Source organism: Lingula anatina, chromosome 4 (assembly GCF_051362555.1).
Source record: "Lingula anatina isolate TDL-2025a chromosome 4, LinAna3.0, whole genome shotgun sequence".
NCBI lineage: Eukaryota > Metazoa > Brachiopoda > Lingulata > Lingulida > Lingulidae > Lingula > Lingula anatina.
In genome coordinates, this window is record NC_141770.1 from 14,057,754 (window position 1) to 14,079,106 (window position 21,353).

General features: G+C 35.0%; 5 protein-coding genes across 5 annotated transcripts in view; all 5 read left to right on the top strand.

Annotated features, from left to right (window-relative positions):
• LOC106180385 (uncharacterized) overlaps window positions 1–21,353 on the top strand; it is a 133,837-nt gene that overhangs the window by 72,488 nt on the left and 39,996 nt on the right. The gene's annotated exons all lie outside the window — the stretch shown is intronic.
• Window positions 171–4,659, top strand: LOC106180373 (uncharacterized). Its single transcript, XM_013564347.2, has 2 exons — window positions 171–296; window positions 1,133–4,659. Exons 1-2 carry the CDS (start codon window positions 186–188, stop codon window positions 3,833–3,835), a joined length of 2,814 nt encoding a protein of 937 aa, XP_013419801.2. The 5' UTR covers window positions 171–185; the 3' UTR covers window positions 3,836–4,659.
• LOC106180380 (uncharacterized) lies at window positions 5,761–8,240 on the top strand. The gene has a single exon (XM_013564358.2). It carries the CDS (start codon window positions 5,967–5,969, stop codon window positions 8,151–8,153), a length of 2,187 nt encoding a protein of 728 aa, XP_013419812.2. The 5' UTR covers window positions 5,761–5,966; the 3' UTR covers window positions 8,154–8,240.
• On the top strand, window positions 11,322–14,327 carry LOC106180379 (uncharacterized). The gene has a single exon (XM_013564357.2). It carries the CDS (start codon window positions 11,337–11,339, stop codon window positions 13,515–13,517), a length of 2,181 nt encoding a protein of 726 aa, XP_013419811.2. The 5' UTR covers window positions 11,322–11,336; the 3' UTR covers window positions 13,518–14,327.
• On the top strand, window positions 16,706–19,117 carry LOC147762337 (uncharacterized). Its single transcript, XM_087010215.1, has one exon. It carries the CDS (start codon window positions 16,799–16,801, stop codon window positions 18,929–18,931), a length of 2,133 nt encoding a protein of 710 aa, XP_086866341.1. The 5' UTR covers window positions 16,706–16,798; the 3' UTR covers window positions 18,932–19,117.

Consider the following 21,353-nt stretch of genomic DNA (forward strand, 5'->3'; position numbering starts at 1 on the left):
GTCTGTACATAAAAAATTCAACCTACCAAGACGAGCTAATATCAGAATAAAATGTGAAAGGGGGTAGCTTGCAGTGCTAGATATTTAAATGTATATAATGTTTTGTGTTGGCAATTGTGAAATATCGATCGATCGATTTTTGTCCATAATGACTCGACAGGAAATAAAATATTTTAGAGTATCGCATGTTAGTACTTTTCATTTTACATGCTGAAGCTACAGCTAGAGTAAATAGCCTAGAAGTGCTTGTAAGGACGTTCTTGCCGCAGACTTCACTGGATTCCCCAGATCTAAAGGTAGTCTTTGTGTTTTTGAGCGCCATTTCATGGTCAATTATATTTAGAGACGCAGAGAGTCGCATTAAGTGTAATGAAATCAGTTTATTGCCCTGGCATAAGTACGTACATGTACTAGTAAAAAGTTTATCTAGAACGAAGTCTTGATTCTGCTTTTGAGATTATTTCCCTTCAGAAAAGCAGTCCGACTCGGTCAGTTTAGCAAAAGTGGTTTGAGAATGGACACATTTTCGAAATTTTAAAAGTATACATACATACACCACCAGCATTATAAATGATTCTACTAAGTAAACAAACAGATCATCTTCATATTGAAGAAATGTTCATTTTCCAAAACCTGTGGTGTAAACTAAAATATTTTCAAAAAATAACATATGAAGCATGCGTGGATTTCCAAAAATGCATATTGACTGTTTAGTTTCTTATACAAATCCAATAAAGATGACATGCCAAGGCATAAACCAAATTATTCATTCTACTGTATCCGACATTTAAGCTTAAAACTGCACTGTCTTCTAATTTCTGGTCATAAAATGACCTATTTATTTGTCCCTCTAGTTTGTATAAGTCTTACTTAAAAATATATGGCACATTGCGTGTGCAATTATTTAAATGAGTTGCCGACAACTGAGGGTTATTTATGGCTCAGACAAAAAGAGGAAAATACCTTTACAAATAGCATTTTTGGGAAATACGAAATGACGCCTTGTAGAATTTCTGTAAGTTATACTTTCTAAAACTGTATTGTGGCATTTGGATGGGTTGTATGGCAAAAATATGACTTCAGAGCCATCTTTTATTTGCAGTGTCAACAATAATTTCATAATATATTCCAGGTGCTATTGGTTTCAATGGTAATAATGTCCGAGCCAGAGAAGAGCAAAATTGAAGAAAAGTCACTTGGTAAAAAAGATACCCATGGCCCATCACTCACTTCATCAAAGAAAAGTTTTGAAAATGTATCTGTTCATGGACAAAGTATTGATCCAGGTGAAGAAGAAATGACTTTAAACAAAGAAAGTACTGAGTCTGAGGATGCTACATATAATGATAGAGAAATGCCACAAGGGGCACTCCATAAAAGTGTGGATGATGAAATCATTGAAAATATTGTAAAAGTGCATGATCTAAGTGAACTCAGTCATGATACTGATACACTGTGCAATAACACCAAGAAAACTGATAATTTGAGGAGCAAACATAGAAAACAAAGGATCAGGTGTTTGGTCTGTGGCCCACACAAAGACTCTTCTAAGGCTGAATATATAAAGCTGTCAACTTGTCCAGATATTGAGAGAGAAATCCATGAGCTTTTAAAAATACTTTCTCCTCCTGCAGAATCTGATGTTTGTTGTGGCAGATGTTTGGAATTGATGAAAATCTTTGTAAGCCTTAAGAATGATTTTCAACAAATGAAACGGAGAATAACAGCTCTACACATTGATGGGCAGTTAGAAATACAAAATGGTCGAAAGTGTGAGGAATATGATACTGATGATCCTAACACAAGTGATGAGGACAATGAAACACATGATCCCAGCAGTCAAGAACAAGACAGTGAAATGATCATTAAGCATGAAATAATAGATATTGGGTTTGTTAAAGAAAATACTGAAGAAAGAGAAAGGCTTGAAAAGAACACTACAAATAATGAGTACATAGAGACCACACATTTACAAAGAAAAATATACAATTGTTGCCATTGTAACAGAAAGTTCAGTAAGGCAAGTGCTCATGCCTTACATGAAAGATCTCACACTGGGGAAACCATTTTTAAATGTGAATATTGTGAAGAGTCTTTTACCAGAGCTGGACACCTGAGAGAGCATGGAAAAGTTCATGAATTGAAATGTTCTTATTGCAGTAAATCTTGTTGGGGGCCTAGAGCTTTAGGCAGGCACGAAAAAACCCACACTGCAAAACTGAACCAGAAACCTGAAATATTTAAATGCTCACACTGTGATAAAATTCTCAGTAAGAAGCATGCACTTGTAATGCATGAAATGATTCACACTTATGACAGACTAAAATGTAAACAATGTGAAAAATCTTTTATGAGGAAAGAAGATTTAATGGCTCATGAAAAAATCCACGAACTGAAATGTTCTTACTGTGGTAAATCTTGTAGGGGAACAAGAGCTCTTATCAAACATGAGAGAGTTCACTCAGAGGAAGGGCATAAAAGCAAAACAAAAATCTACAAATGCTCACACTGTGATAAAACATTTAACAGAGGAAGCTCCCTTGTCTTGCACGAAAGTATTCACATTGGTGACAGACTCAAATGTAAGCAATGTGAAAAATCTTTTACCAGGAAAGATGAACTAATGGAGCATGAAAGGATGCATGAATTACAATGTTCTTTTTGTGGTAAATCTTGTTGGGGAACGAGAGCTCTTATCAAACATGAGAGGAATCACAATGGTGAAATACCACAAAAGAACATGAATACATACAAATGTTCACACTGTGATGAAAGTTTCACTTGGAAAAGTCAACTTCAGGCACATGAAACTATTCACTCTGTTGAGGGTTTCAAATGTAAACATTGTGCACAATCTTTTACCAAGAAAGATGATTTTGTGGAACATGATAAATCACATGAATTTAAGTGTTCGCATTGTGGAAAATCTTGTTGGGGAACAGAAGCTCTTAACAGGCATGAGAAATATCATACTATGGAAAAACCATACAAATGTAAGAGCTGTGATATGTCATTTGCATATAGAACAACATGGCAAGACCATGAAAGAACTCACACTGGAGAAAAACCTTACTTGTGTCAGTACTGTACCAAACGCTTTGCCCAAAGTTCAACTTTAAAATCACATGAAAGGACCCAACACACTGGAGAGAGGCCACACAAATGTCAGTACTGCGATAGAGGGTTTCCAACCAGATTAGCATGTGAAGAACATGAACGTTTTCACACGGGGGAAAAGCCTTTTAAGTGTGATCACTGTAACAAAAGATTTGTGAGAAAATCCAATTGGAGAGATCATGTGAAAACCCACCTTGGCATTAAACCTCATGTGTGCTCATACTGCGGAAAAAGATTCCGTGACAGATTTACCCTTGGTAGACATGAAAGGACTCACACTGGTGAAAAACCATATAGGTGCAAACACTGTGATAAAACATTCAATAGAAAAAGTAACTGTAACACACATGAAAAGAAGCACACTGGGGGAAAACCCAGCAGAAAGGGTTTATCTTGTAATAAGGAAAAAAATCAATCTGACTTATATAAAAATCGACATCCTGAGGACAGTCTCAACAGTGAGAACTCTGATGGTTTGGTAATGAGTCAGCAGTTGGACAGTTCATTCATCAGTCAACAGTTTGATAGCACATACAGACCCCAGCACAACGAGAACACATTCAGACCTCAGCACACTGACAGTACATTAAGATCTCAGCACATGGAAACCTCATTTAGGGGTCCACACTCCAGTAATGTGTTCCCTACTCCAGAGGCTGTTTATCATGGAGATAATTCTAATGCCTATGGGTATAACATGTATGTGCCAGGGTTGTGATGTTATTGTTGTATTTACAGTGTTACGTAGAGATACACGCATGAATTACAGTAACCACCTCCTTTACAGAACTAGGCAGAAGTTGAAATAGAGTTGTCAAACTGACACTGGTGAAATAGTAATTGCATTGTTGGCAAATTTTTACTGAATCTGGACTGTAATACTACATACTAGTAGTTAAACTTGACAGTCTGACACAAGAAAGGATATAAAACAGTACTCTACTACTGGTAAAACCAATTTCTGTTATTCCAGTCATCCCAATGGAGCAGGGATTTAATGACTGTACCCCCCCAGGGTGGACGCATGGGGAGGCGTGTGAGAGGCGGATAGACTATTAAAAGATTAGGCGTTTTTCCTTTCATGTACGTCCACCATATGTAGTTTGTGGCTTTGTGGAGCCATGGCTCATCTCGATGTGAATGCGGTCTCACTGGGTGAAAAAAAAATTACACAGTTGATTGCATCTTCACATATACTCACTTTATGTCATTGTTTGTGCAAAAGGCTTTGATCCACACACAGATCAAGCTCCAGTGCAAAGAGTGTCATTATATATATATATATATATATATATATATATATATATATATATATATATATATATATATATATATATATATATAAAGTGAATTCTACAAATTTTACAACAATAAAGATGTTTATAAAACTTGGTTTTACTCATAAATTGTGATAATGGCACAATCATTTCAACAGTGGAAAATTATCAGTTTTTCAGATATATAATTATGGAATCATTAAATATACATTTCTATGTAGCAGCTTGGTGCTTTAACTGTATAGAATAAAAATATTTGGTAGTCTGCTGTTCTGAATTGTGTTGCTACCACTCCAGGTGTGGTTCCAGGATTATTTGAAGGGGGGGGGGGGGGGGGGGGCGTGGCTGCGATTGGTACAATTTAGTACTATAAATCAGCTAATCAAAATTCTAATTCCAAGAGGGGAATATAAGAGTGTTTTTTATTTCAGAAATCGAAGGGGTTGTTAGGACCCCCCTGACCCCCCCTCTAAATCTGCCACTGCACTCAATAGGATTGTCCCAATTTTAAAATTTTATTAATTAAAAAAAAAAAGAATCAGTAAAATTTACAATTTCTTTTGATGATAGTCACATATTACTTTATATTTTCTTCAATTAAATTAATACAAGCCTATGCAGTTTATGATTTTGTTTGCACATAATGTGCCTGCGGGTATGAAATATTGGCAATCTTTAATTAAATAGATACCAAGCAATTGGTGGATACAGATGAAAAACAAAGGAGCTACTTTATCTGATGATGTTACAGATAATGTATGGGAGATGCTACAAAGGGCACAAAATAAAAGTGTGAAGGAAAAAAAATGTTTTATTTATTAAAGCGCATACATCTACACGAGTAAATGAAAAATATATAATTATATACAAATGCAACCAAAGCCTATAATTTCTTCTAAAAGAAGACCAGTGCACATTGTTATCATTAATTATTCTTGTCAACTTTGAAAAAAAAAAATGATGCAATTTATGGCAGACCATAAGCTGATAACAATAAGTAGTTAATTAAAAAAAAATTTTTTTTGGTCTCGGGCTGCTTTGTTAGTTTGACATTCAATCATGTATTTTTTATTATCATCTAAATTATTATTTATAATTAGTGTAATTGCTAAGCAGCCCTGCATATATAGCATAACGCATTCTGATTTATCGTGTGAATTAGCTGGTCAAGCAAAGACAAGCTAACCTGATTTGTTGGTCAACGCCTTGAAATTAGACAAGATTGTTGCTGCGAAAAAGCTGTTATGTCCAAATTACCAATTATATTTTTACAGAAATGCAGAAACGGAATTTAACTGTTTTTTTTATTCTTTTTTTTTTTTAAGTTTTCATAAACCTGATTTAAAAGACAAGGATATCGACTGATAGTCATTTTCTTTTTTACGCTTTATGGTTCACAGTGATCTGAGTTTTTACCAGCTTAGTTTTAACCCCAGTTTTAACCGTTTTAGGAGTCTAGATCTACTCTGAAGGGTCAACCCCAAGTGCTACCTCATGTAGTAATATGCTGATAGCCCGAAGTCATTTTGCACACTGTAAGTTTACCTGTTGAGCGTTGTTAAGGCGTCGATCATGCACACGAGAGCGGTAAATAGAACTGACGAAAAGACAGGTAACATATGCTCTAAGCCGTCTCCGTCTTTGCCGTGCGAAGGTGACCAGAACTCGATTTTTGATGGACAGGATGAATATCCAAACGGAGAGGTTGCCAGGCCTGAAGATGTTACAAATAGTGAAAGCCGCCAAGGAATACATGTTGAAATTGGGAGTGTAGAAGACCACGATAGTAGTGTCAAAACACATCTTTCGTCTCCTCTCCACAAAAATGCAGATGAACAGCGTGTGGAATCTGTATGTAACAAGCAAAAACAACGTCTCAGGTGTTTAGTTTGTGGCAGCTCTAACGGTACTGATGATAATGAATACACAATTCTATCCTCCTGCCTACATATTGAAAGAGAAATTCGTAAACTTTTGAAAACACTTCCTCCACCAAGTGAATCAGATATTTGTTGTGGTAGCTGCCTGGATTTAATGAAGCTATTTATAAATCTTAAGAATGATTTTCTCATCATTAAGCGGAAGATAGTTGGTCTTCACCTTGATGCGCAGTTAGAATTGCAAAACAGTCAAAATCATGAGGAAGTATGTGGCAAAAGACACCAAAGCAAAGGCAATCATATGAATACTTGCAACAGTCAAGAACAAACTGATGAGGGGCTCATCAAGCTTGAAACTACCAAGCACGAATATGGTGAAGATAATGGTGATGAAGAAAAGAAAAGCACAGAGGTTTACAAGTGTCAGCACTGCAGTGAAACCTATACACAGTCATCTGACTTAAAGATTCATATTGTGAAGGAACACAGAAATATTAAAACCATAGAAAAAACAGTTGAATGTCATTATCATAATAATAACAAAGATAAAGGTGTACATACAGAACTGGAGAAAACAGACAAATCTTTAATTTGTAGAATTTGCTTCAGTAACTTTGCAAGTGCAGATGAATGTGCAAAGCATGAAAGTACTCACTCTAGACAAAGGCATTTCGTATCAATTGTAAGAGTATTTAAATGTCAACACTGTAATGAAAAAATATTTAGTAAGCTGGCATTCTTAAGACACAAGAACAATTGTTTGAAGAACATTGGTTTGATATCTTCAAAGAAACAGAAAATTCAGATAAAAAATAATGATAAGAATAAAGAAGCCACTGATGCCCAAATGAAAATTTACAATTGTGCATATTGTGAAAAAACATTCACTAGGGGAAATACACTTGTTTTACATGAGAGAGTTCACACTGGTAAAAAACTTTTTAAATGTGAGCACTGTGAAAAGTCATTCACCAGGACAACTGACCTTGTAGAGCATGAAAAGGTTCATGAATTGACCTGTTCTTATTGTGGTAAATCTTATTGGGGAACTAGAGCTCTTAAAAGGCATGAGAAAACCCATACTGAGAAATCCAAATGGAAAACAAAAATATTCAATTGCTCATTCTGTGAGAGGACTTTCAATAGGATAAGGGCATTAGATTTACATGAAGTTATTCACAAGGATGACAGACTCAAATGTAAGCAATGTGATAAGCCTTTTACCAGTAAAGGTGATCTGTGGAAACATGAAAAATCTCACGAATTAAAATGTTCCCAGTGCGGTAAATCATGTTGGGGAAGAAGGGCTCTTGAAAAACATGAGAAAGTTCACAGTGCTGAAAAACCACATGTATGTTACATCTGTAACAAGTCTTTCCTCTATAGAAGAGAACTAGATTCACATATAAGAACTCACACTGGAGAGAGGCCATATTTATGTCAGTACTGTACAAAAAGCTTTGTTCGAAGCTCAAATTTGAGAATGCATGAAATGACCATGCACATTGGAGAAAAGCCACACAAATGCCAATATTGTCAACGGGGATATTCAACCAAAATTGCTTGTGAAGAACACGAGCGTTTTCACACGGGTGAGAAGCCATTTAAGTGTGATTTTTGTGACAAAAGATTTGCTAGAAAATCAAACTGGAGATGTCATGTTAAGAACCACCTTGGAATTAAACCACAAGTTTGTTCTTACTGTGGAAAAAGATTTAGTGTCAGGAGCATACTTGCTATACATGAAAGAACTCACACGGGAGAGAGGCCATTCAGATGTAAATACTGTGATAAAACATTTATAAGGAAATCCAAATGCAATGCACATGAAAGGAATCACACTGGAGGAAAACAGCCAAAATTTGCCCAATCAGTGTAAAGATCTAAAAATTTTTAAAGAAGGTGCAGTTTTAATGTGTAATGACTTGGATCTTTTCAATGAAGATAAATGTGAATTTTACAGATACTGTATTTTTTCAAGTCTAATTTTTTTAAATAAGAGCAATCCTAATGAGTGGTTGCAACAAAATTGAACATCAGAATACTTTATAATTCTGTTTTATGCATTAAAATCACCACAAATGCTGTACAAAAATATAATTTTTATGATTTTAAAATGAGGTATCTGAAAGTTTGATAATTTTTGCCCATTGAAAGGATTGAGTCATTACAGTATTTTTCCGGCTGAACAAGAGATTAATTTGGTTTTTGACTTGGCATTTGGACTTTATTTTAAATTAGTCCATTATGAAACTAGTAGAAGTGTTTTATATTTGTTACTTGAAATCCACATTCACTATTTATGTGACACAAAGGAATATTGCTTTGCTTTGAAAAAAATATCTTAAGTTCTTTTTATTTATGATATACATGAATGGAATCAATTACCATTAGAACTAAGAAAATAAGCTTAGCAGATGACTTCACCAAAGAACTGAAAACTCTTCTTTGAAAGAAATTATAAATGAACATTTTATACTTGAAAGAACATTACAACTGGACATCTCTGTACTATTACAATAATAATAATAATAATAATGATAATCCAATTTATTTGCAACCAAAAGACATTGCAGTGGTGTGGTGGGGAGGGATTAGTAGTCCAAGGAATGGAAGTACAGGGTCTCATATGATGAGTACAGGCTAGGTTTAGAACACATTCAGAACAGCAGACCCACAAATCCACAGATCAGATATGGCCAACCCACTTTAAGACTTGTTGCATATTCCCTGCCGGGAATCTATTCAGAATTAAGCTGCAAGCTTTTTAGTGGGTCACCATATTTGATCTGCAGATATGTTAGTCAACTGTTCTGAATGCGTTCTTATAGACAGAGTATTGGGTTAGTACATTGAACAAATATCACCTGTACAAAGTAATGGTAAATTCTCGGTTAATTAAGAAGTTGGCAAGCCATTTTAGGGCCATGTTTATACCCCCCTCACTGATGTACCTGCATAGATACTCTTCCCTCACTGATACTTCCCCTACTACCCCTAGTCAATTTTTTTTTTTATTGTTTTTTAGTTTTTTTGCATTATACGCATTGATTTAACCTCACACTGATAGAACCCTACATGGATACATTTCCTGTAAAAATACTGACCATTATTCCTCCACACCAAGAACTCCCCTGTATCATTACTCCCCTATGCAATTTTCATGATGCCAACATTGTTATTCATCGATATTGTATTAAAAATAAATTAAAAATAATTTAAATTTGATAAATTGGCTAACAAGCCGGGACCGTGACCTACCATAAATTGGAGAATTTTTTTTAAAAGCATTTAATTATTGGTGTGTTATGATTTACAAATAACCGCAGGGAAACCTTTGATGTTGCGTTTTTATGCTTTTAAATCACCTATATATACATTGTATTTTACATACCCCTATGAATATAGAGAGCTTCTTTTTAATACCAATTAACTGACCTAAGGATTTAGTTGCTATGCTCATTAACCATATCTGAATTTATAAAAATGAAATTCATCTACCGACTACACAGTCGACTCTTGTTATCCAGTTTCCTAGAATTGCCCAAGCTAGGACAGTGTAACTTGTAAAATTCCACATTTATGCAAATTAAGTCTGTAACAAAGGCGACAATCTACAGCTTAAACACTGCTTTTTATCACTCAATAATTCGATTAACAAACTGAGCAGTGCCTGAAGAAAAGACTACCAGTATGGTGCAATATGTTATTTATTTATGGTAAAAACAAAGTTTGGGTAAAATAGATATAAATAAATAAATAAATACAAAAAGGGAGTGTAATCTTTATACTGTAACCAATGTCCAAAAACAGTGAAGTATACAGATATATCTAAAAAATCACAAAGGCGAGCTGCACGCAAACTCTGTTGTAAAAGTTCAATCTGTTGGAAGTCACAAAGCAAACCAATTCCAGTATTTGTTTCCAAATCTTTCCACAATATTTTGAACAAAATGTGTCAGTTTTGGGTCCTAGAAGGGTACGTTACAATTTTGAAAAAGATCAACGCTTATACAGAAAAGTTTATTTAGAATTATTTTGGATGTCGCGTGTAATTTAAACAAAGCCAAGGGAACCTTTGCTATGCTCATTAACCATATTTTCTGTGGGAGAGTAATGACTTGAAAATAACTATAGGATGTCGGGTTGAAGTAAACATTGCCAATTTTGGGTGCCTATATATATCCTAGCTAGTACTATCTTCAGCCTGTTCCAACAATATGAATGTCAAACTAGTTTAATTGTTCTGCCCCACCCCCAATTTATCCAGACCTATATAATGCATAATGGAATTAGGAAATCCAGATAATTAATTAATTAATTAAGCTACCCATTAATATTCATAAACATAACAAAGAACAATTGTGTATGGTGTAAGGGTGTATTCCCAGAGATTTAGATCAATCCAGGGATTAAGATTTAGATCGACCTAACTCCCTGGGGGTTCAAGCTAAATTGCAGTCAGTCGAGCATGCACCATAGTTAATTAGCCCCTTACAGCTTTCAGTAGGCGGGACAGACACTTAAGCCGGCTAAGCTAACAGTAATCTAGTGAGACTCCCCACAGGGATAGATCGATCTAAAGCCTATATATGGAAATGGGGTGTAATACCGTGAGGATGATGAACTGTTTTAACATATAAGAAAAAAGAAATACAGATATATTTTTAAAAAAAGAAACACACACACACACACACACACACACACACACACACATGCCCTTCACTTAGACTGGGTTCCCATCCCTAGATGGATCAGTCTATAACTCCATGGGAAGTCTCACTTAATTGCTATCAATAAACTACTATAACCGGCTTAAATGTGTCACGCCTACCGAATCAGGGATAAAGACAATTACCCCCTAACAGCTTTACTAGGTGTGATAGACATTTAAGCCGGTCAAATTGATAACAATTTAGTAAGACTCCCCAGGGAGATAGATAGATCCAAATATCTGTGGAAACGGTCCCTTAAATTGCCCATTCAGCAATAAATTGTACTATCAGATGTTAGTAATTGCCCTTTTTTACTGTGCATTTGGCTGCCGATTTCTACGTCGATAATGTCCGCAACTGCGGAAAATGAGATTGAAGAATGTACTGATCACAAAAAAGACATCACCTGCGACACCTCACCAATGCCTTTGCCTGGTGAAATAAGTGAAAACTCGATGGCTCTGGGTCAAGACGGCCAGGGTCTCACTGAATTGCGCAATATAGCGTCTGAAAGAGAGGAAGTATTATTAAACGAAGTTGATGACAGTCTGGGAGATGGAACAATAAAAGACAACGGTCAAAGAGAACAGCATGTTGCACGTTGTGAAGAAAAAGATGATGATGCTGTGATATCTCCTCCACCTCTTCACAGTCATGATACTGAGAAACAACTTTTTGCAACAGAGACTGCAAGTAACTGTAAAGATACAGAAATTAACCAGAGATGCTTGATATGTGGTCCACCAAAAGGTGCCCGTAAAACTGAGTACTCAAAGCTATCCTTATTTCCTGGTGTTGAGAAAGAAGTCCGTGAACTTTTGAAGATATTAACTGCTCCAGACAATTCAGATGTCTGTTGTGATAGATGCCTGGGTTTTATGAAAACTTTTATAAGACTGAAAAATGACTTTTTGAGTATGAAGAGATTAATTATATCACTTCACGTTGATGCACAACTAGAACTATCTAAGTCCAATAACCATACAGAATTAGAAGAAGAAGACCACACTTTGAATGATCAAGAAAATGAAACACACAATTTGGACAACCAAGAACAAAATAGTGAGGTTCTAATCAAGCAAGAAACCATTGGCTTTGGATATGAGGAAATTTGCAACAGGAATCTTGCACCTGTAGATGAATTTTATGCACATGAAAGTACTCACACTGGGCAAAAATATTATTTATCAATATTGCATCCATTCATATGCAGAAATTGTAATGAAAATTTTTTCAACAAGACAGAGTTCCTAATTCACTACAAAGAGTGTACAGGTATGAAAGTTGAAGCAAAGGAAACTAAAACTGCAGTAAAGAATGATAAAAAGAAAAAGGCCATTGATACTGGAACAAAAGCATTTTCTTGTTTGTATTGCGATAAAGCATTCAGTAAGAGAAATACACTTACAAGGCATAAAAAAACCCATCAGCTGAAATGTTCTTATTGTGGAAAATCTTATATGGGAACAAATGCTCTTAAAAGGCATGAGAAAATTCACACTAGTAAGGAATCACACAGTATATACACATGCTCTCATTGTGATAGAACATTCGAGAGCAGAAGGAAACTTCTTTTGCACAAAGCTGATCACAAAAATGACAAACTGAAATGCAACAGTTGTGAAAAGACTTTTACCAGGGTGGCTGATCTAGTTGAACATGGAAAAATCCATGAATTAATATGCTCTCACTGTGGTAAATCTTGTTGGGGATTTAAGGCTCTTAAAAGTCATGAGAAAAAAATTCACATCAATGAAAAGAATCACAAATGTAAACACTGTGGCAAGCCCTTTCCCAGTGATAGTGAATTGAAGCTACACATGAGAACTCACACTGGAGAAAAGCCACATATATGTCAGTACTGTGCAAGAGGGTTTGCTTTGAAGGCAACTTTGAAAATTCATGAAATGACCATGCACACTGGAGAAAAGCCATACAAATGCCAATATTGTGCAAGCGGATTTACTACCAAAATTCATTGTGTAGAACATGAACGCTCTCACACTGGAGAGAAGCCATTTAAGTGTGATATTTGTGACAAAAGATTTGCCAGAAAATCCAATTGGAGATTTCATGTTAAGAATCATCAAAGAATTAAACAAGTTTGTTCTTACTGTGGAAAAAGGTTTGCTTTGATCTCAGCTTTGAAAGTGCATGAATTGACCATGCACACTAGTGAAAAGCCATACAAATGCCAATTTTGTGAACGGGGATTTTCTGTCAAAGTCTCTTGGGAAGAACATGAACGCTCTCACACTGGGGAGAGGCCATTTAAGTGTGATTTTTGTGACAAAAGATTTGCCAGAAAATCAAATCATTTAAGACATGTTAAGGATCATCAAGGAATTAAACCACATGTTTGTTCTTACTGTGGAAAAAGATTTGGTATCAGGAGTAGACTTGTTATACATGAGAGAACTCATACAGGAGAGAGGCCATTCAAATGCAAATACTGTGACAAAACATTTATAAGAAAAGACAAATGCAATGTACATGAAAGGAATCACAGAGGAGAAAAACCGTCATAATATGCCCAGCCAAATTAAAGTTGACCTAAAAATTTAGAATGTAATGTTTAGTGAATTTTCTATGAATTCAGAGTACTCTAATGGTGTTAATGTCAGTTGGAATTTAACTTGGACAATACAACTCTTTGTCAAAAGTTTCACATGTAAAGTACATGCAGACCCCAGCACAGAGGGGTCACATTCAGAGATCCTGACTTAATTAAGGCAAATTGCTTTACTTTAAATTAAACTATGAAATATGTAATTTTTTATGTTATGGTACACATCACAGCTTGATAAAATTTTCTTTTACAGCTCAGAAATGAAACTTTTACCTACACTGGTGAAACCAATAAGAGCAGAAAGGATATTTTTACACTGTACCTGGAAAATACCCAGATTGGAAAGAAATGTTTGATTTATATGATAAGTAATGCTTAATATAGACACGTAACAAAATGTTGAGAATTAAGGACAAAAAATTCTGAAAACCTCAAAGTATAAGGCATAAAGCAATGGATAAAAACCTTTTACATGTGACGCTTGAAGTGGAATTAATGATAAGCAGAACTAACATAAACTTGGCAGATTATTTTAACAAAGAACTGAAAACTCAACTTAAAAGAATATATAATAGAACATTTTATAGTTACTTTACAGAACATCTCTTGTATAACAGGATTATTCTCTTGACTTTTAATACTAGTGCTTCTTTTTAATTTGAAGTAATCCTTTTGACTTAAGTTTGTGTTTTGATTGTAAGGTCTGCAGAATGTACAGTATTTTTATTGATGTGGAGTCTAAATAAATTAATAAATAAAATTAATTAAATTGAAGAAAAGTACCAGAATAGAGAAATAAAGTTTATATATATATATATATATATATATATATATATATGAGTTAATGTGAAGTTGAAAAGTCTGCCGAGTTTAAACAAAAAAATGCAAATTTGGCATGCCTATGTCCTATTCAGCATCAGCTGATTCCTTCTCTGTGAAAAACTGAGGGGGCGTCTCGATAGTCCGAAGGTTCATTGGTCCGAAGGTTCATTGGTCCGAAAATTCGTAAATTTTTCATCAGATTTTCAACAAAAAGGTTCATTGGTCCGAAGGTTCATTAGTCCGAAAATTAAAGGTCCATTGGTCCGAAGGTTCATTGGTCCGAAGGTTCGATAGTCCGAAGGTTCATTAGTCCGAAGGTTCGATAGTCCGAAACATTTTAAGATGTTCTTCGATTTTAAGAATTATAATTACAAACGGAATCTAAGGGTGTGTTCCCAACGAAACTATCATTCTACGTAGATTGATCCAACTCCACCAGGATTCTCACTGTATGCAATCAGATTAGCAATCCTGGAGCTGCTAGGGGGTGATTAACTTTCGTGTGAACTCAGCTTCTAGAATCTTTATCATTTCGTTTTGAGTGCGACCGAAACGCACGTGAAAATTATCCATATAGGTCGTATTGTTTCCGTGAACTACTCTTTACAATGTGGGGAAGTTTGGGGATATGCAATGGCTACCCTTTCCAACTCATGAACACCATACATGTTACACATGAAATATTGAATAAAGATTGGAACGCATAAAATGAGAGGACGCCAATAATGACATTTTCTTACGATGTCTTAAGATACTATGATTAGAATTCAAATTCTTCTAACCTACACATTTCTTAAATTATGTAAAAGTTATAGAATAATTGCATTTCCAAAAAAACTATGTTGTTGTTCGCACAGCCCACTCCCCTACCCTTCCCCCCCCCCCCCCAAAAAAAAAAAAAAAAAAAAAAAAACAGCCGTTCCGCCAGCAGTACTGTATTACTCATAGGGATGAGGATGAATTAACTGGAGTGTAAACTTGGCATATAAACAAAAATTACGAGCATTTACGAAAACAAGCTTTTCCCTTACTAGGCCTTTAAACATAAAAATTGTATCAGAATACAGTAATATGCTCAAATATCCACAAATAGTAATACATATTTAATTCCACCCCCTCTTCCCCAGCAATACTGAAGGTGCTGAAACGTTTATAATCTGAAATAGAAATGTGGCAAAGCCATATCAACCCGGTGGGCCTATTTATTTATTTATTTATTAAACGTAAAGTACAAGTGAGAAGGCAGTTTGAACATGTTGAAATATTCTAAAACAGTTAAACTTCTAATCTGATGAACAACATCAAAAATGCTGTCTTTGTAACAAATTCATTTAAACGAAGAAAAACGTACTCTGCAAAAAGTAGATACACTTGTGACTCGTGAGAAAATTTCCATTTGATTTTACAAAATAAACCTTTGCAGTTAAATATCGTCAACTTCCAATCCCATGAAAAACATCAAGATCTGTTTTTTTTTTTTTTTTTTTTTTTTTTTTTTGTAACTAATGTAATATGCTAGTATTGACGTTATTTTTGCCCGTGCAGACCTAACTTTTAAACCCTCTACCAGGGCGACTGATAGATTTTTTACAGATATTCACAGATGTGTCTCTAGATAACTAGGTGGTCATTTTGAGACACCAACAATTTTCGGGGCCCTTTAGCGGGCCCCAGATCCTACGCCAAGGGGGGTGGGGGCTTTGCATCCGCGGACCCCCTTCAAATAATCTTGGATCCGCCCCTGTACATGTAATTCACTATACACTTATACAGCGGGCCTACATTCGGACTATCGAACCTTCGGACTATCGAACCTTCGGACTAATGAACCTTCGGACCAATGAACCTTCGGACTATCGAACCTTCGGACCAATGAACCTTCAATGCACATTCGGACCATTGAACCTTCGGACCATTGAACCTTCGGACTATCGCTACGGCCCCAAAACTGATACCCCAATCACTGAATATAACAGAGATCTACAGATGCATATGAAGCCAGTTTTTTGGCTACAAATGCCAGCATATAGTTTATTCATTTGGCCCTTGACATGTCGAATTTATTTGAGTCATATAAGAAATTATTAGAAGTGGTTTTTATGTGTTACACGCTCCATCAACGCTCATGTACCCTTCGTACTGTAATTAGCAAGTCAAGACAAGCTATATCCACGAGGATTAATAAACATAACAAAGAACAATTGTGTCAAAATCGTGGAACACAGTGATCTGTTGTTAAGAAATTAACAAGACAGATTTGCCAGACCTAACTTTTACGTAAAATTGAAATAAATAATTGGCTTTGAAAAGTGCAATAAATTGTATTATCGGAATATAGTAGCCTCCCTTTATTACTGTGCATCCGTTTGCCATAGTTTACTGTGAAATATCCTTTAGAAGGAGATATTCACACCGATAATGCCCACGACTGCGGAAAATGAAATTATGGAGAGCATTTGTCATGAAAAGTGTACTCCACCAATTACTTTGCTTGGTGAAGTACGTGAAAACTCGACTGCCAACGGGCAATGTGGTGAGTTTCAAGAGAAAATCATTGTTAACGGAGTAGATGCGAACCCTGGTGATGGGACAATAACAGGCAACGATCGCGGTGAAGAAACTGAAGGGGATGCGAAGATGCCTTTTCCACTTCCTCCTCACTGTCATGAAAACGAGGATCGGCTTCTCGCAACTGAAATTCCCACAGATACTACAAGCAAAGATTCAGAAATAAACCAAAAATGTTGCATATGTGGTCCACCAAAAGGCACCAGTAAACCTGAGTACACAAAGCTATCCTTATTTCCTAGTGTTCAGAGAGAGGTTCATGAACTTTTAAAGATTTTAACTGCTCCAGATGATTCGGATGCCTGTTGTGAAAGATGTCTGGGTTTTATGAAAACTTTTATAAAACTAAAAAATGACTTTTTGAGTATGAAGAGATTAATTATATCACTTAACGCTGATGCACAACTAGAACTATCAAAGACCAGTAACCATACAGAATTAGAAGAAGAAGGACACGGTTTGAATGATCAAGAAAATGAAACACACAATTCAGACAACCAAGAACAAACCAGTGAGGTTTTAATCAAGAAAGAAACCATATATGGCTTTGGATATGAGGAAACTTGCGACAGGAATCTTCCACCTGCAGATGAATGTGGATCACATGAAAGTACTCACACTGGGCAGAGACATTATATGTATATATTGCATCCATTCAGATGTCAGAATTGTAATGAAAAATTTTTCAACAAGATTGCTTTCTTAAAGCACAACGAAGAGTGTATGAAAGATGATGTTACATCTACAACGGAAACAGAATCTGTGGTAAAGAATGACAAGAAAACTTCCATTGACACTGGAACAAAATCAATTACTTATTTGCATTGCGATAAAACATTCAGTAAGGATAATGAACGAACAAGGCATGAAAAAATCCATCAATTGAATTGTTCTTATTGTGATAAATCTTTTAAGAGGACAAGTGCTCTTAAAAGGCATGAGAAAATTCATGCTATATACACTTGCTCTCATTGTGATAGAACATTCAAGAGGAAAGTGGATCTTGTTTCACATGCAGTCATTCACACAGATGACAGACTCAAATGTAAAAGTTGTGAAAAGACTTTTACCAGGATGGCTGATCTAGTGGAACATGGAAAAATCCATGAGTTAAAGTGCCGTCATTGTGATAAATCTTGCTGGGGACCTAGAGCTCTTAAAAAACATGAGAAGATCCACACTGATGAAAAGAAACACAAATGTAACCACTGTGGCAAGCCTTTTGCCTATCATTGTGATTTGAAGAAACATATGGAAATTCACACTGGGAAAATTCACACTAGGAAAAGAAAAAAATTGCGTGCTACTACTGGTAGTACATACATGTACACTTGCTCACATTGTGATAGAACATTCAAGAGGAAAGTGGATCTTGTTTCCCATGCAGTCATTCACAAAGATGACAGACTCAAATGTAAAAGTTGTGAAAAGACTTTTACCAGGATGGCTGATCTAGTGGAACATGGAAAAATCCATGAGTTAAAGTGCCGTCATTGTGATAAATCTTGTTGGGGACCCAGAGCTCTTAAAAAACATGAGAAGATCCACACTGATGAAAAGAAACACAAATGTAACCACTGTGGCAAGCCCTTTGCCTATCGTTGTGATTTGAAGAAACATATGGAAATTCACACTGGGAAAATTCACACTAGGAAAAGAAAAAAATTGTGTGCTACTACTGGTAGTACATACATGTACACTTGCTCACATTGTGATAGAACATTCAAGAGGAAAGTGGATCTTGTTACCCATGCAGTCATTCACAAAGATGACAGACTCAAATGTAAAAGTTGTGAAGAGACTTTTACCAGGATGGCTGATCTAGTGGAACATGAAAAAATCCATGAATTAATATGCTCTCACTGTGGTAAATCTTGTTGGGGACCCAGAGCTCTTAAAAAGCATGAGAAAATCCACACTGAAAAAAAGAAACACAAATGTAACCACTGTGGCAAGCCCTTTGCCTATATGCTTATGATTTAAAGAAACATATGAGAATTCACACTGGAGAAAAACCATATAGGTGCACGTACTGTACAAAAAGTTTTGCTTTAGGTGCATGTTTGAAAATTCATATAATGAACAAGCACACTGGAGAAAAGCCATTCAAATGCCAATATTGTGAACGAGGATTTTCTGTCAAAATTGCTTGTATAGAACATGAACGCACTCACACTGGGGAGAGGCCATTCAAGTGTGATTTTTGTGACAAAAGTTTTAAGGCAAGATCACATTGGTTAAGTCATGTGAAAAATCACCAAGGTATTAAACCACTGGTTTGTTCTTACTGTGGAAAAAGATTTACAGTCAGGAGTTTACTTGTGGTACATGAAAGAACTCACACTGGAGAGAAGCCATTCAAATGTAATTACTGTGACAAAAGATTCATAAGAAAAAATAAATGTAATGAACATGAAAGGATTCACACCAGAGATAAAACTGTCAAAATTAGCCCAAACCAATTAAAAGGTGAAAAATGTACTAAAATTACGAAAAGTAATGCTGAGATCCTGTGAAGACATAGTATCCTAGTGGTGTAAATATGAGTTGAAACATGGACAGTACAGTGGCTAGACTGATGTTTGACATGTACATAACTTGTAGACCCCAGCACAGTGAATACACATTCAGACCTCAGCACATGGAAAATGCATTTAGATCACAGTGCATGCATACCTCATTTAGGGGTCCACACTCTAGTAATGTGTTTTCTACTCCAGAGGTACTGAGAGAATCCAAATCCATACATGTACAGCATGCACTGTCAGGAACACGAATACATTTGCCCACAGTATACGCCTGACAGGAATCGGGACTTATGAAAAATTGCTTTACCTCAAATAAAAGTTTGCATATTTAGTGCTTTTTAGTTATGATCTACATAGCAGTGTGTTAAAAATTTTTATTTACAGCTCAGAAATGAAGCCTTCAATAAATACATAATAATAAGATGAAAATATAAGAAAATAACATTTAATGAATAAATATAAATAATAAAACTTGTATATATACGAAGAATGAATATATATATATATATATATATATATATATATATATATATATATATATATATATATATATATATATATATATATATATATATAATCACTGGAAAATGTCCTGATGGGAATGAAAGGTATGAAAAGGTACATTAAAGAGGATTAATTTGGACGTGGAAATTAAAATGTAATGAATTAGCTCAGGATAAACTGCATTACCCCTGGATTTGCAAGCAATCAAAGCACTTAGAATACATTTTGAATCCTACTTTATGGCTTTAATTTATATGAAAATGTATATATCAAACCAAAGGCTGAAATGTAAGAACCAATTTTTATTAAACATTAATGTGCAAGACTTAAAACAGAGAGAATTTTTTTTTTTTATTTGTGGTATAAGTGGAATCAATTATCATCTGATCATGCAGAACTAAGTAACAATTTAAAGGCTCAGATGATTAATAAAACTAATTAGAAAAATTACTTTGCAGAACATTATAATTGGACATTTTTGTCTTTACTTTTAATATCAAAAATTTTCAGTTTGAAAAAGTCCTTTTAATTTTGTGTTTGTTGTTAAGTCCTCAGGACATTTTTATGGATTTTATACCTTTCCTCTCTCTCCCTCATTCAATTAAGGAGGAGTACCAAAGTAGTGCAAACGTGTACATGTATTGATGCAGAAAGTATCGGAGCGGAGACGTAAAGAATAGGGATGTTATCTTACTGCATATGCTCACAGCAGTAGGACCATATAATACTAGTACACATAAAATTATTTTTTTCCTTTCATATTGAAATAACTACACTGTATATTAATGAAAGAAAACACTGTTGAAGAACCCTGTTGCATCTTAAAATGCACAACGTCAGCCCTCTGGTGTTCTTTGTTGTTTTTAACCAGCACCAGGTAATTCCAACCATGATAAACTGGTAAGGTCTGCAGAATGTATTTATTGATGTGGAGTCTAAATAAATAAATAAAATTAATTAAATTGAAGAAAAGTACCAGAATAGAGAAATAAAGTTAATTAATGACTATATATATATATATAGTTAATTAATGACTATATATATATATATATATATATATATATATATATATATATATATATATATATATATATATATATATATATCCTATTCAGCATCAGCTGATTCCTTCTCTGTGAAACTGATGACCCAATCACTGAATATTACAGAGATCTACAGATGCATAAGAAGTCAATTTTTTGGCTACAAATGCCAGCATATAGTTTATTCAGTTTGTCCCTTGACATGTCAAATTTATTTGAGTTGTATAAGAAATTATTAGAAGTGGTTTATATGTGTTACGCTCCATCGACGCTCATGTATCTTTCATACTGTAATTAGCAAGTCAAGACAAGCTATATCCACAAGGATTA